Source organism: Trachemys scripta, chromosome 6, assembly GCF_013100865.1.
Source record: "Trachemys scripta elegans isolate TJP31775 chromosome 6, CAS_Tse_1.0, whole genome shotgun sequence".
Taxonomy (NCBI): Eukaryota; Metazoa; Chordata; order Testudines; family Emydidae; genus Trachemys; species Trachemys scripta.
In genome coordinates this window covers 43,446,391-43,462,860 of record NC_048303.1, presented here as the reverse complement: position 1 = coordinate 43,462,860, position 16,470 = coordinate 43,446,391, and the positions used below count along the sequence as shown (strand labels likewise).

The following is a 16,470-nucleotide window of genomic DNA, read 5'->3' as shown; positions in this document are numbered from 1 at the left end:
GACACCGTCTTTTGCAAAACCTCAGTTGAAGTGACCTGGGTTGGGCCTTGACCTGAGCAGCAGTGGCTTAAATCAAATCAACTAAGAAAAGGCATAGTCCATAAACGAGTCAAAAAGTCCTTGGCCCTCAGGGCTTCTGCCCCATCCTTTGTACTTCCAGGGGTTGCTAGCTCCTTTGGAAGACTGGCAGAGAGTTGTTGCTCCCTTGAAGTCCCACATTCTTCTGCCCCCTTCTTATCCTGTTCCTCCCTCTTTATTTCTCATAGGTGTGCCAGGGTGGTACTGGTTTGGGTGTCTGCAGGCAGGGAGAGTTCTTAACCTCTTTCTGCCTGTGTGTTATGTTGGGTTTGTAGACCTCGTCACAGGTGTTTGAGCTGCTTTATGCTGACAGAGAGCATCCTGAGGATATCTTAAGCTGCTTGTCGGGGATCAGGATCTCTCTCCTTTTATCATGACACTAGGATATGGCACATTACAAGTTCCTCCCTCCTTCAGTTTACTCGGAAACATCCAGCCATTTCCCCCTAACCCTCCACAGACACCTGTACGAATTCTAGACTCAAGGCACATTCCCTTGAGCTCTGCTAAGCTCCCAGCCCCACAGCTTGCATGGCCTTGTAGATTTGGGAATAAGATTACATGCTGAATCTTGAATTTCATAGTCATGGGCCCCAGATTTGCCTGAACTGTCTCTGTGTACTAGATAGTTTTTGTAAAGTGCTATGAATGTGCAAAACTCTATATAAATACTTAAATATGACTATTATTAATACAACATTGCATAGGCTACCTGAATTTGTAACTACTACCATAGTAACTGCAATATGTGGATATAGACTAGATTCTCTACTAGGTGACAAGAACTTAGAAGTGACTGCTTTTCCTTTTTGCTTCAATCTGGACCCTCATTTAATCAAATTTAGAAGCAAGAATATGGTGATAAGATTAGTAGAAGAGTGACCAGAATATGTAAATACCAGTTAAATATACCCAGAGGCCACCACAAACTTCTTTAATGGATAGAATCAATTATAGGGAAAAAATCATTGCCATGCCAAGAACTCGTTTTCAAAGCAAATATGGCGTTAAAGAAACAAGCTAAAGCAAGCCCCAAGTGAAAGTGTTGCTTCTAAAAGATGAGCACCTCGATCGCCAAGTCAACACAAGTGCATGTTCAACACCTCTTAGGATTAGGCAGGGATATGGAACACTTGTTTCTGCCACTGCCAGTGATTCTCCAACATAATATAAGAAATAATTTGAGCAGCGAGTACTATATTCAGGGTATTTTTGTAGGGGTGAGAGTCAGTGCTCCACCTCAGACCAGGAGGGGAGGTTATGGCAGCTTTAAGATACCTTTGTACACTTCCAGTCTTGGGCTGTTCTGGAGACTAGACCGCAGCCTGATTGAGGCAGCCCTGAGGGCCTGTCTAAATTAACAACATCCTCCACAGGCTCAGAATCTCCGTAGCACTGTGGGCTGCAGCCTCATCCCTGACTTGCTTTCCACAAGCTTACATCCAGCAGTTCCCTATTCCAGGACTTAAAGGGGATCCTTGGAGAACAGCCTTATGATTGTGTTCTGTGTCTGTACCAGGGGGATTCTCACACAGATTGGTATGAGGCTGTAAGGTCCCCTTCACACCATTCTGGCCCTTTTATCCACCATAAAAGGACTGGAGTGGGGATGAAGATTTCACACTACATTTCTAGCTCTGTAGCAAGAGTTGTATTTTATGGGGCTATGAATCTGTGTAGCAGGACTTTTGCAGAGAATTTAAGAACTAGCATGCTTCAGTCAATCTCTGGAGCTATTTATAATATATGTAAGAGTCTATTATAGATCCTTTGCAAATTGATGCCTAGAAGGAAGCAACAAAAGAACAATCCCCTTGAGACATGTAACCACTTAGTGAAGTACCTTAACATCTTCTAAAATAAACCGTATTGGAACCCACTGAATGTTCATAGGGCAGAAGTTTATTTTTGTATTACTCTTTTCCTCTATAATATTTGTTTTAACCTGTTGGTAAACTTGCTTCTTCCTTCCAATCAGTTTTAGCAACCAGTGTGACAGCAACATAAATGTGCATTTATCCTTATCTTGAAATTCAGTTGCAGCTTCACCAGGTGTGAATTGCAGCTGTTTACAGAGTATATCCCATGTTCTCTGAGAGATTCAGTGATATGAAAATACTCCTTGAAGCCCCATAGACGTTGTCTTGAACACTGAAAAATGAAAGCACAAATCTTGAGTCCTGGGACATGATGGAACATTTTGCAGTTTTAAGAAGGATAACTGTCTTTTTGGCCTATAGCAAAGATCTAAAGACCAATAATGAAAGGCCTGAATCTAATGCTGAAAATTATGCATATCTTGAATTTTATTAGGTTTTATAGAAGAAAGCTGAACCATTTTTCTCACTGTAGCCTTTTGAGAGGTCCACATTTTCACCATAGATGAACTGAATTTTATGTAAAATTGTGTTTTAAATGGACATTTCTCAGCTGTCTGCAAGCAGTGGCCACATTGCAGAAAAGGGGCTTGATTTGTGTCATTGATGCTGGACCCCCAGCACAACACAAGCTTAGTATCAGATGTAATAAACCAATTTACATTGTTTTAAATCTAAGTTGGCAATCATAACGAGTAAACATTTTGCTTAAATATTAAACAACAAAATTCCTCCTTCTCATTGGTAAATTGGTATCGATGGTGGTTTATTGATCCCGATTTTAATTTTTAATGTCACAGGTGACATCATTTTTTAGCAGTATGGCCCCTGGTAGCACAAGCTTCAGAAATGCTCATTGTAATAAAAAAACATTCATTTCAAGTACTCTAAACCACCTGCATAGGGTAGGAGATGCTTCTAGACTCCTAGCTACTATGAAGATGGGCACCTTAGAAATGCCTAACTAGGATAGAACTGCAGGGATGCTACAGTGAAGAAAAGGCCTTTAGTTCTCATTTCAAACTGTTCAGTTCTAACCACATGTATTTTCTTAAACTTTGTTTTTATTAGTAATTGGTTCATTCAGTAAAAATACTGTATAGGAGCCTTCCAACAATGTGTGTAACAATAAAATATTTATTGCTGTGTAACGTCAAAGAGTTACCAGCACATACAGTATTGCACAGTAGGGAGAAATAAAATAACAACTCTCTAGTCATTGCATCCAAAATTAAAATTCAATACTCAAAGACCAAAAAGAGAAAAATCAGCATAAGTTACTAGCAAATCATACAAAATATAACTGCATAACACTTTTTAAGCATACATGCAATAATCAGGGATATTGCAAATGTCAGCATCCTTTTTGCCTATCCTCTGTTAAAGGAGGGAAGTCAAGACTTGGGGAGTTGGGGTGGGAAGGAGTGAATGGAGGGAGAGCAGCTATTACTTATACCATGACTCCAGAAAATTTTACCAAAAATTAATTTTAAAAAATTCTCTATACTACATGAGAATTTTGTCATCATGTTGGTAGACTACCAATCCTACCATAATAATCATACGGATTTTCATATAAATTAAGTCAAATACACAACTTTATGCTGGTTACAATTCTGCAAGCTCTATAACACAGCTCACTGACAATTAATTTAATCTGGCACTTCTTCATTGACCATACTGCTTCCATGAAAATCTATGCATTTAATTGTGTCAAAAGTGTGGGGCTTCCCCAAAAGTTTTCAAATGCACCTCAGTCAGGCCTATGGCACATAGAAGACCTTTATTAAAATGGCAGTGTACTTAAGAAAAAATAAACAAAGATAAGAACACTTTTTGTGGCAAAGGCTCTTTTAGTTCAGGTTCTAAGCAGGTACAGTAGTGATGTTTGTTCAGACTTGCTATTGCTCTGTCTTTAACACATGGTTTGTGTCTCCCTTTAGGATTGGTGGAGCTGTTCCAACAGTGTTCTCGTATTTTTCTGAAGTTCTTGCTCGAGAGAAGCGTGGTGAACACTTAAGTTGGCTGTGCATGTTTTGGATGATCGGAGGCATCTATGCTTCTGCCATGGCTTGGGCAATAATTCCTCACTATGGTAAGAAACAAGTCTTTCCCACATGTGTATTACTCCTATCGTACATAATCAGTAAACCACTTTACAATCAGAAAAAGAGAGTACTCTGAGATTGTATTCAGAATATTGACCTACTTACTATAAAGGGCTAATTGATTGTTTTTAGGCAAGTGGACACACTATATCAGACCATAAATTACAAAATATTGAAACATGCAAAAGTCAGCCATTGCTCATTCTTCAGCCAGTTGTCCCTGAACCTCATGAGACTGGAACTTAATACACTGGAATCTCTTGTAATTTAATTGTTATCACAGAAACTGAAGAAATGTATTTTCTGTAAACAGATTTATAATAACTTGCATCATACAGAAAAAGTTTGAAAACCATGGTGTCATATTTGTGCCATTGCTGCTGAAATAGATTGAAGGGAAAAGTTATTCCCTTTGTTTAAAAAAAATAGAGTAAGGCATTAGATCATAAAATCTTCGGACAGGAGAGCAAGGAAGGTGGTTCTTATTAATGTTTGCAACTCCAGCCCAGAAGACAATGCTGCAGTGGCTGGTTGGCAATAAGTTATTCTTGTACTTCAGAAATGTAGAAATATAATGGACTGCAATATAATGTCACAGTTTTTAGATTGAATAAGGTACAAAACGTCCAGCTGATTCAAGTTATACAATGGACACCAATATAATGAAAGAGCTCCTGAAAGTCATAGCACAGTGAAAAGGTAACATTGAGATACAGTTTTGATTCCTGGGCACTTGGGTCTGACTTTGGGTTGTTGACTACTCACAGACTTCAGTGAGCATGGAGGTTGCTCAGCGCCCTTTAAAAAGAAGCTGTTGTGGACAGGCAGGATGTAGCAACATTGCTCATTGCACCTTTCCAAACAATTAAAGGACTGCCATGAGCTGCAATGGAAATTCTAACCAATTTTCTTCAGCCAGATCAATGGTGACCACAAGAGATGGAGTGTAAAGGGAAGGAAAGGAAATGGGGGATTCTTGAGGCTTTCATAAAGGTGATGAGGACAGGTGGTGGGAAGGAAAAGGGGGAATGGGTCATAACTATACAGACTAAATCTGCTTCATCGGATAGCAAAGAATCTTGGATTAAAATTAATCAGGGAATCTCACAGAAAAGCTGAATCTGAGATCCTGACCTGGCCTCTCGGTCCTTGAGTTGCCAAAACTCAAAAACAATTACATGGCAAGAGTATATGAATTGATTTTACTTTTCAATTAGTAAAGTACTCTGGATACCAAGTAACTTTTCATTCTAGTATACATTATTCTTTCACTTACACTTACCTTGAAGCAGAAATGCAAACATTATGATAAATTGATTTTTAAAAGGTTGTCTAGTTTTACTGCAGATAATGGAAATACCTCAGTAACCTTTCCTGAGATGCTGTTTTGTACATTTATATGAAAACAAATCTCAAATAATAATGCATACCCCTATGCCAAAGCAATGACACTAGGGAATTAATTCCCCTCATCCTCCAACAGTGGAAGAACACCAGTAATAGAAAGCCATACTAAATCAGGCCTTTCTGCCCTGTTACTGGGAGATATCACTTCAGCTGGAGACCTAAAAAGAAATGTAAAAGGAAATTCTGAGGGATAATATTCTTCAGATTCAGCCACACAAGGCTTAGACCTTGCAGTGCTTTTCCTGCCCCCCTCCATAAAAGGGGGGTCCTAACAGCAAAGGGGGGAAATTGCCAGCAAAAATGTCTCTTCATCACAGTGAAAAAGCACAAACTTTTCTGTTCAAACATCAGTTTTGCAAAATTGGTAAAACCATTTGTATGGGTTTTAGTGGGGAGACTTACAAGGGTCATCACTCTCAGATGGACTTACTTAACCCCACTGGCTAATTTAAAAACAATGGGACAGATCCTCAGCTGCTGCAAAAGTGGGATCATATCAGTGAAATCAAATGAGCTATGGCAATTTACACCAGCTAAGGATGTGGCCCACTGTTTCTAGAAGATCCTGTTTGCCGCCAAGATTACATTTAAAACCCATGAGGTCCATATCATCTGCAGATGCTGCATAACTCTTCTTGCCATTAACAAGAACTATGCAGCTACACTGCGAAAGGTTAAGATTCAAATGTTTAAAATGAAATTCTACTCAAAAAGTATTTTGCTGAATTCTAGCCCTCCATTATCACTCACTGAGCCAGATTCTCTGCCACTTCCAGCGTCTGCAAAGTGCAGGAGAGATGTGGAACCATTGGAAAGCTGGCTACGCCTCCCTGGTTTTCAGCCTGGCTTGCCACATGTTAGGGCAGTCTAGGGTTTGCTTTAATGTGCTCCACCTTGCAGTGGTCTCCAGGAAGGAATCTGCCAATTGGGGATTGCCAGAGTGCAGTGCTCTTCAGACTCCTCCTTGTTCCCAATATATCCTGCACAAATGTGCATGATAAATATTTATCACAGGTAGGTGTAACATGAAAAAAAAAACTTGAACCACTAAGATGTGCATTTGCATAATAACATGACCATATTGCTGCATACCTTGGTCTTCCTGTTTCATCAGAGCCATACTATTCATTGCTCCCACTTGTATAACACCTTTAATTTAGGCTTCAGAGACCAGGCCCTCTGTGAAGTATTTAGCACCATTATGGGTGCTATAAAATAGATATCAATGAGAGAGAAAATAATATAGTGGGCAGTGAGACTGAAGACAGGGAGGGTATTTCACAGGACTAGGAAAGAACAGATTTATGGCAACATAAACACACACAAATCTGCTGAACAACATTATTCCCACCTCTCCTCTTTCCAAAATGGCACCCAAGGAGGAGGTAAAGAGAAAGGAAAGAAACAAGAAAAGAGAAGTGCTTTGCGTTTCAAGATTTCCTCCCTTTTTATTTTGAAACAAGTTTGATGAATTAATTTCTTAATGATTTACCCTTTTGACATTGGTTTGGGTCAAACAGACTACATGTATTGGTATTTTCTCTTTTATAAATTCTACATTTCTCCCAGAAGTGATCCAAAATCTTCAGTTGTCCCCCAAAATACTTTCCAGTCATCCTCAACATTATATCTTCACCTACCAGGAAGCAAATCAGAATTCTAAATAGCCCAAGCCACCCACTTCAGTGATCTATTTATTTAGATTGGAGGCATTTTTTTGCTCTTTGCTTTTCATGTGGACCTTGTCTAAGCTAGGAAGGGTTTGTTAGCATAGTTACAATGGTACAGCTATACTGGCAAACCCTCCTACTGAGCTTATAATCCGCAAAAGAGTTATTTTGCTGGTATAGCTTATCCTAGCTCCCTGAACAAAATAAGCTATAACACCAACAAACTTTTTTGCTAGTATAACTGTCTACCCTACGGCATTTGCCATTATAGCAACGTCAATTAGGCATGTGCCTGTTTTTTTCACACTCCCTATCAACATAGCTATGCCAGCAAAAATTAAGTGTAGACCAGGCCACAGTGTGTGCATGAGGCGTGATTGTTCCTTTATACGAATGTAAATCAGAAGTAATTCCATGGAAATGAATGAAGTTGCACCTGTTCAAAATCAGAGTAACTCCATTGACTTCATTGGAATTATTCCTGATCTACACTAGTGTAAGTGAGAGGAGAATCAAACCTAATAGGTGTTAGCTCATTTAAAAACACATTAGTTGACAGCCTTGGTAGATACTTGTATTGCAGGTATAAAAAGAGGGAAACTAGAAAGAGAGGGTAGAATCTTTTTTCTTAGCAGTGTACACCTTTCATAAGTACACACCCTTATATAAGACACTTCTGAAAAAAGGGGAGATCCTCAGCTGCTGTGAGTCAGCATAGCTTCATTGCTGTGAGTGGAGCAATGCCAGTTTACACGAGCTGAGCATCTAGCCCTTGCTTTTTGTTAGGAGAGAAAGAAAATGACATGGCATATATGCAGTAACTTGTCTCTTTTTCTGTTCAGGCAGCATGATAATTCCTGGAGGCTACACAGGGGGCTATCAAAAAGGCAAAGTAGAACAAGTTAACAGTGCTTTGGCACCAACCTCTCATTGTTAACACAACCAACAATGTGCTAATAGGGTAAAATCGAAGCAAAACTTTCATTAATAAAAAGATCATAAGATGATGTAGTACTTCAGGGACCCTGTGTTGAAAGATCACTGCTTCAGGTCCCTCATAATCTCCGCTCTAAGTGCTAGTGCCTCTGTTGAAGGGCTTTGTTAATTTATAATTGTTGTCATTTGTGTGAAAACTGAAAATGAATGTGGACTTGCCTAGGGTCCCTGAAAGAATAGTTCATGTCACAGAGCTGCTATTAGAAGTGGAAACATCCGTGAAGAGATGTTCACAATTACTGCCCAGGAACAAGGTCAGCATGGGTCACTATGGAGACACTGACTTACACTGTTACTAGGCTAGGTTTTATAGGAAGGTTAATGAGCCATTTTGCACACGATTTTGAAAGTGCACATTCCAGTTCTGAAGATTATTTGAAGGTAAATATCTTTAATGAATGTCAAAAGGTGGTAAACATTTGGCATTGTTTGATTTTCATATAATGCACCGTCTTAAGTCTGAAAAAATGCTTTTCTGTTTCCATTGCAGATTTAAATGTATTATCCTTTTGATTACTTCCAAATATATCCTTCAATATAATGTCAAATGACCCCACATCTGGGGGCTAAGAAACTAAGATTATGTCTACACTACGAAATTAGGTCGATTTAATAGAAGTCGATTTTTTTAGAAATCGATTTGATACAGTTGATTGTGTGTGTCCCCACTAAGTGCATTAAGTTGGCGGTGTGCGTCCACAGTATCGAGGCTAGCGTCGATTTTCGGAGCATTGCACTGTGGTAGCTATCCCACAGTTCGCACAGTCTCCGCTGCCCATTGGAATTCTGGGTTGAGCTCCCAATGCCTGATGGGGCAAAAACATTGTCCCTCCCTCCCTCCGTGAAAGCAATGGCAAAAAATTATTTCTCGCCTTTTTTCCTGGGTTACCTGTGCAGACGACATACCACGGCAAGCATGGAGCACGCTCAGCTCACTGTCACCGTACGTCTCCTGGATGCTGCTAACAGATGCGGTACTGCAGTGCTATACAGCCGCAGCTCCTTGCCTTTGCAAGTTAGCAAAGATGGTTAGCAGCTGTATTGCACCGTCTGCTGCTCTCTCCTGGTTACTCCTGGCCGACCTCGGTGAGGTCAGTCAGGGGCGCCTGGACATAAATGGGGGTGACTCCAGGTCATTCTCTTTTTTTAAGTTTCATCTAATGGAGATTCAGTCCTGCCTGGAATATCATGCAAGCTGGAGGCTTTTGCCTCAGGCTGCTCTCCCAGCAGGCAGCACCGCGTGGTCGCACCTACCCCAGCCTACCCCTTGCTCCCATGGCTCATGAAGCCTGGACAGTAGAAAGGAGCAGTTCAACTATAGGCTGAGTAAGTGCACAATGGTGGTAAAATATGCCTTTGGATGTTTAAAATCTTGCTGGCGCTGTTTGCTGACTAGGCTGTTTGCAATTAGAAGAGGCGTGCTGCTCATCAGAGAGGCTTTGAAAACCAGTTTCATGACTGGCCAGGCTTCGGTGCGACAGCTGTGTGTGTTTCTCCTTGATGCAAACCCGCCCCCTTTGTTGATTTTAATTCCCTGTAAGCCAATCCTGTAAGCCATGTCATCAGTTGCCCCTCCCTCCATGAGAGCAACTGCAGACAATCGTTTCGCACCTTTTTTCCGCGCAGACGCCATACCACGGCAAGCATGGAGCCCGCTCAGATCACCACGGCAGTTATGAGCACTGTAAACACCACGCTCAGTATCCTGCAGTATATGCAGCACCAGAAACTTCAAAAGCAGGCGAGGAGGCAACAGCAGCGCAGTAACGAGAGTGATGAGGACATGGACACAGGCTTATCTCAAAGCATGGGCCCTGGCAATTTGGACATCATGATGGTTATGGGGCAGGTTCATGCCGTGGAACGCCGATTCTGGGCCCAGAAAACAAGCACAGACTGGTGGGACTGCATAGTGTTGCAGGTCTGGGATGATTCCCAGTGGCTGCGAAACTTTCGCATGCGTAAGGGCACTTTCATGGAACTTTGTGACTTGCTTTCCCCTGCCCTGAATCGCAAGAATACCAAGATGAGAGCAGCCCTCACAGCTCACAAGCGAGTGGCAATAGCCCTCTGAAAGCTTGCAACGCCAGGCAGCTACCGGTCAGTTGGGAATCAACTTGGAGTTGGCAAATCTACTGTGGGGGCTGCTGTGATCCAAGTAGCCAACGCGATCACTGAGCTGCTGCTATCAAGGGTAGTGACTCTGGGAAATGTGCAGGTCATAGTGGATGGCTTTGCTACAATGGAATTCCCTAACTGTGGTGGAGCGATAGACGGAACGCATATCCTTATCTTGGGACTGGACCACCAAGGCAGCCAGTACATAAACCGAAAGGGGTACTTTTCAATGGTGCTGCAAGCACTGGTGGATCACAATGGACGTTTCACCAACATGTGATAGCCAGGAAAGATACATGACGCTCGCATCTTCAGGAACTCTGGTCTGTTTGAACAGCTGGAGAAAGGGACTTACTTTCCAGACCAGAAAATAACCATTGGGGATGTTGAAATGCCTATAGTTATCCTTGGGGACCCAGCCTACCCCTTAATGCCATGGCTCATGAAGCCATACATAGGCATCCTGGACAGTAGTCAGGAGCTGTTCAACTATAGGCTGAGCAAGTGCAGAATGGTGGTAGAATGTGCATTTGGATGTTTAAAAGCATGCTGGCGCAGTTTATTGACTCGGCTAGACCTCAGCGAAATCAATATTCCCATAGTTATTACTGCTTGCTGTGTGCGCCACAATATCTGTGAGAGTAAGGGGGAAACATTTATGGCGGGGTGGGAGGTTGAGGCAAATCACCTGGCCGCTGATTATGCGCAGTCAGACACCAGGGCGGTTAGAAGAGCACAGCAGGGCGCGCTACACATCAGAGAAGCTTTGAAAACCAGTTTCATGGCTGGCCAGGCTACGGTGTGAAAGTTCTGTTTGTTTCTCCTTGATGAAAACCTGCTCCCTTGGTTCACTCTACTTCCCTGTAAGCCAACCACCCTCCCCTCCCCCCTTTGATCATCGCTTGCAGAAGCAATAAAGTCATTGTTGTTTCAAATTCATGCATTCTTTATTAATTTGTCACACAAATCGGGGGATAACTGCAAAGGTAGCCCGGGAGGGAGGAGGGAAGCACCGGATGGGGTGGTGGACGAGGAAAGGACAAGGCCACACTGCACTTCAGAACTTATTTATTGAATGCCAGCTTTCTGTTGCTTGGGCAGTCCTCTGGGGCGGAGTGGTTGGGTGCCCAGAGGCCTCCCCACCACAGTCTTGGGCATCTGGGTGAGGAGGCTATGGAACTTGGGGAGGAGGGCAGTTGGTTACACAGGGGCTGCAGTGGCGGTCTGTGCTCCTGCTGCCTTTCCTGCACCTCAACCATATGCCGGAGCATATCAGTTTGATCTTCTAGTAGCCTAAGCATTGTTTCCTGCCTCCTCTCATCACGCTGATGCCACCTCTCCTCTTGCTCCTGCCACCTGTCCTCTCACGTGTCCCTCCTGTCCTCGCATTCATTTTGTGCTTTCCTGAACTCTGCCTCCACGCATTCTGCTGGGCTCTTTCAGTGAGGGAGGACTGCATGAGCTCAGAGAACATTTCATCACGAGTGCATTTTTTTCGCCTTCTAATCTTCGCTAGCCTCTGGAACGGAGATGATATGGGGAGCGTTGAAACATTTGCAGCTGCAGGAGGAAAAAAAGGGAGCATAGTCTTTAAAAAGACACATTTTAGAGAACAATGGGTAGACTTCCACAGTGAACTAAGCTGTTAACATTACATAGCACGTGTGGTTTCTTTACAAAGTCGCATTTTGCCTCTTATATTGAGGGCCTGCCAGTTTGGTGTGAGAGATCACACACGCAGGGCCAGCAGGCAACAGAATTTGGCTTGCAGACAGCCATGGTAAGCCACAGTCTTTTGGCTTCTTTAACCTTCATAACATGTGGGAATGGTTTCAAACAGCAGCGCCCTCATTTCACATACCAAGCACCCATTGGGTTGGCCATTTAAAATGGGTTGGCCATTTAAAAGGAGGGGCTGCGTGCAGCACAAACCCAACTAAACCCCCCACACATACCCAATTCTCTGGGATGAATGTTCACCCCTCCCCCCCCCCCCCCCCCGCCCCCACACCCTTCGGGAGTACATCCAGGAGAGCTTCACTGAGATGTCCCTGGAGGATTTCCACTCCATCCCCATACACGTTAACAGACTTTTCCAGTATCTGTACTGGCCGCGAATGCATCCCAAGTCTTCAGGGCAAATTAATCATTAAACACGCTTACTTTTAAACCATGTATTATATTTACAAAGGTACACTCACCAGAGGTCTCTTCTCCACCTTCTAGGTCCAGGAGCCCACCTTCGGTGGGTTTGGAGGGTACTAGATCCAGGGTGAAAAACAGTTCCTGGCTGCCGGGGAAAACGATTTCTCCACTTGCTTGCTGTGCACTATCATCCTCCTCGTCCCCAAAATCCTCACCCCTGTTGCGTGAGAATCCATTGACAGAGTCCACGCACAGGGCTGGGATAGTTGTAGGGGCACCCCCAGAATGGCATGCAGCTCATCATAGAAGCAGCATGTCTGGGGCTCTGACCCGGAGCGTCCGTTTGCCTCTCTGGCTCTTTGGTAGGCTTGCCTGAGCTCCTTAAGTTTCACATGGCACTGCTGCGGGTCCCTGTTATAGCCTCTGTCCTTCATGCCCTTGGAGATTTTTTCAAATGTTTTGGCATTTCATCTTTTGGAACGGAGTTCTGATAGCACCGATTCCACTCCCCATACAGCGATCAGATTCAGTACCTCCCATTCGGTCCATGCTGGAGCTCTTTTGCAATTCTGGGACTCCATGGTCACCTGTCCTGATGAGATCTGCACGGTCACCTCTGAGCTCGCCACGCTGGTCAAACAGGAAATTAAATTCAAAAGTTCCCGGGACTTTTCCTGTCTACCTGGCCAGTGCATCCGAGTTGAGAGTGCTGTCCAGAGCAATCACAATGGAGCATCTGGGATAGCTCCTGGAGGCCAGTACCATCGAATTGCGTCCACACTACCCCAAATTCGACCCAGCAAGGTCAATTTCAATGCTAATCCCCTGTTGGAGAGGAGTACAGAAGTCTCTCTGCTGCAGTGCATTCCACCAATCAAAAGACAAGGATGCACTTGCATGATTTGTAATAAAAGGAGATATGCATGAATGGTTTCACACTGTGCTGTCGCTGCAATGACTGGACCTAAGAGATCTAGGCAAAAGCTACTGGACACACTGGTCAGATTTCCCGGAATTCTTTACTGCAGTTCCTGCTATACCAACACCTGATTGGTTGGTTTAAGATGGAGATACATAAGCAGTGGTCTGCTTTGTTGTTTAGTTCAAAGATGGAACACACTGGAGTAGGCTGTTGTCAGTGATATAGCGATGCTAGACAGAAGAAGATCAATGGAGTTTGCTTTAATCTTTCTGCAGGAGGCAGAGTTCAAATAGAACTAGGGCTGTCAAACAATTAAAAAATAATCACAATTAATTGTGAGATTTAAAAAAAGTTGTAATTAATCTGTTTTACTCACGCTGTTAATCTGTAATAGAATACAAGTACTGTAGTGTGAAAGTACTACTTACAATTTTTTTTTACATAACTGCACTCAAAAACAAAATAATGTAAAACATTAGAGCTTACAAGTTGAACCATAACAAGGCATCCGAATGTTTAACTTATCTGGCACTTAAATACCTTGCAACGCTGGCTACAACAGTGCCATGCGAATGCCTGTTCTCACTTTCAGGTGACATTGTAAATAAGAAGCAGGCTGTATTATTTCTAGTAAATGTAAACAAACTTGTTTGTCTTAGTGATTGGCTGAACAAGAAGTAGGACTGAGTGGACTTGTATGACGTGCATTGAAAAATACTATTTATTTTATTTATCTTTTTTACAGTGCAAATACTTGTAATCAAAAATAATATTAAGTGAGCACTGTGCACTTTGTATTCTGTGTTGTCATTGAAATCAGTATACACTGGACCCTTTCTAGAACATAGGATTTGGGATCCATGCGGTACCACGTTAACATGAGGACCGCATTAAAATGAATTGCAATTAAAGTAATTAAATATGGGATCTATGGCTGCGACGCGTTATATGCGAATTTGCGCTATATAGATGTGCGTTCTAGCGAGGGTCCGGTGTATTTGAAAATGTAGAAAAACATCCAAAAATATTATTCTTTAATGGTGTGATTAAAATTGCAATTAATTGTGACTTTTTTAATCTAGTTAATTTGTTTTGCATTTATCACATGTATTAAATGAAATTAATTGGCAGCCCTAAATAGAAGAAAGGCACAAACGAAACACAATTAAGAGTTAATAAAATTTTTAAAGTACAAGAAAAGCATGAATGTAGAAGAAAATTAAAATGCGGAGAAAAATACAAAAAGCCCTCACCACAGTCATATAACTATTAAACTGATACTGTTGTGGTTGGTGCATTATAAATACCTTTTGATAGATTAGCCAGAAAATACAGTGGTGTCATTAATGCATAGGTTATAAATGCCTAGATTATAAAGCCAGACCACTGTGATCATGTAGTCTGAGCTCCTATTGAAGTTTGAGTAAAAAAATGCTTGTGAACCTTTGGTCCCCCACCCTTCCTTGCTCTAAGTAATACCGTGTGGCTGACAGTATTCCCTTTAAGAAAATATATTATCAGGATTTTGCTTTCCTCACTGCATAGAAAAAAATCTATTAGCTGTCAGGATAAAAAGGATTAAGTAAAAATGAAATGAGACAAAGAAACAAATTGCATTGTGACTGAAAAGTAAATACAAGTTTTGAGAAAAGCATAATGTGAAGATTAAAAAAAGGAAACAAGTCCCAGATCTATTAGACTGTGAAACAGTCTCCCACAGGAATTGGCAAAATCCCCATAATCTGAGACACTTAAAATCAGACAAGACAAAGCATAGGGCTGGTAGTTCCCAATTTGGCATTTGGGGTGAGGGGAGTGAGAACAGGGTAAAAAAGAGTGTCATTGTGGGTGGGGAAAGCTATAGCACCCTAACGCCAGTTCTCTCTCACACTGGAAACTAGCTGTTACGTGTTCATTTAAAGTAGCAAGTGGTCACTTGAAAACAAATCCAGCTTCCTCCCGACTCTTGGTGTGGCCCATAATGTTGCTAATTGCAGGAGCAGCTTTGCCTATAAAGAGCTGCAGGCTCAGAACTGACTTGCTGGCCCAGCTTCTTTTCTCTGCTCCCAAAGCATTTGGCTCAGCCTTGAATGGACAGGCCCATTCCCAGCAGCAGTGGAGTCTTTGGGGAATAGGAGAATGGAGAGGAAAAGTCAACAAAAAGAGTGTACAGAAAGGGTTCGATCCTTCCCCATTGCAGTCACTAGGAATGTGGCAATCTGCAAGAGCAGAACCTAAAAGAGAAAAAGAAGAACCAAAAAAAGGAAATAAAAGTAGTGAAGGAACATAGATAACAGAGAGAGAAATGAGAAGAGAGAGGACAACACACGGTGTAGGGTTGTCAACTTTCTGATCACACAAAACTGAACACTCTAGCCCAGCCCCCTTTCCTGAGGCCCCGCCCCCACTCACTACATTTCCCCCTCCTTCATTGGCTCACTCTCCCCCACCCTCACCACTTTCACTGGGGTTGGGATGCAGGAGGGGGTGAGGGTTCTGGCTGGGGATGCGGGCTTTGGGATGGGGCTGGGGATGAGGGGTTTGGGGTGCAGGAAGGGGGTCCAGGCTGGGGGGTGTGGCCAAGGGATTCGGAATGGGAGAGGGGGCTGTGGGTTGAGGGAGGGGTTTGGGGTGTGGGAGGAGGTATGGGCTCTGGGCTGGGGCCAGGGATGAGGGGTTTGGGTGTAGGAGGGGGGTCCAGTCTGGGGCCGATGGATTCGGCGTGTGGGAGGGGGCTGCGGGTTTAGGCAGGGGCTTGGAGTGCAGAAGGGGTTATGGGCTGAGGGTGAGGGGTTTGGGGTACAGGAGGGGGCTCCGGGTTGGGGGGTGCCTCAGGGCTGGGGCAGGGGGTTGGGGTGCGGATTTACCTCGGGTGACTCCTAGTCAGCCGCGGGCAGGGGAGGGGGGCGCAAAGGCAAGCTCCCTGCCTGTCCTGGCACTGCGTTGCGCCCCGGAAGCAGCCAGCAGATCCGGCTCCTAAGCGGCCAGCAGATCCAGCTCACAGGCACAACCCCACCAGCTCCCATTGGCTGCAGTTCACGTCCAATGAGAGTGCGGAGCCAGTGCTTGCGGGGGCGGAGGGGGCAGCACATGGAACCCCGTGCCCCCCCTCACCTAGGAGCCGGACGTGCTGGCCTTTCCCAGGGCAC

General features: G+C 43.4%; 1 protein-coding gene across 4 annotated transcripts in view; it reads left to right on the top strand.

Moving 5' to 3' along the window:
• Positions 1 to 16,470, top strand: part of SV2C (synaptic vesicle glycoprotein 2C) — a 183,032-nt gene that overhangs the window by 104,112 nt on the left and 62,450 nt on the right. For all 4 annotated transcript variants that reach the window (XM_034773883.1, XM_034773884.1, XM_034773885.1 and 1 more), the window contains one exon: positions 3,899 to 4,050. In XM_034773883.1, the coding sequence (XP_034629774.1) occupies positions 3,899 to 4,050 (152 nt within the window). The remainder of the gene's footprint in view (positions 1 to 3,898; positions 4,051 to 16,470) is intronic.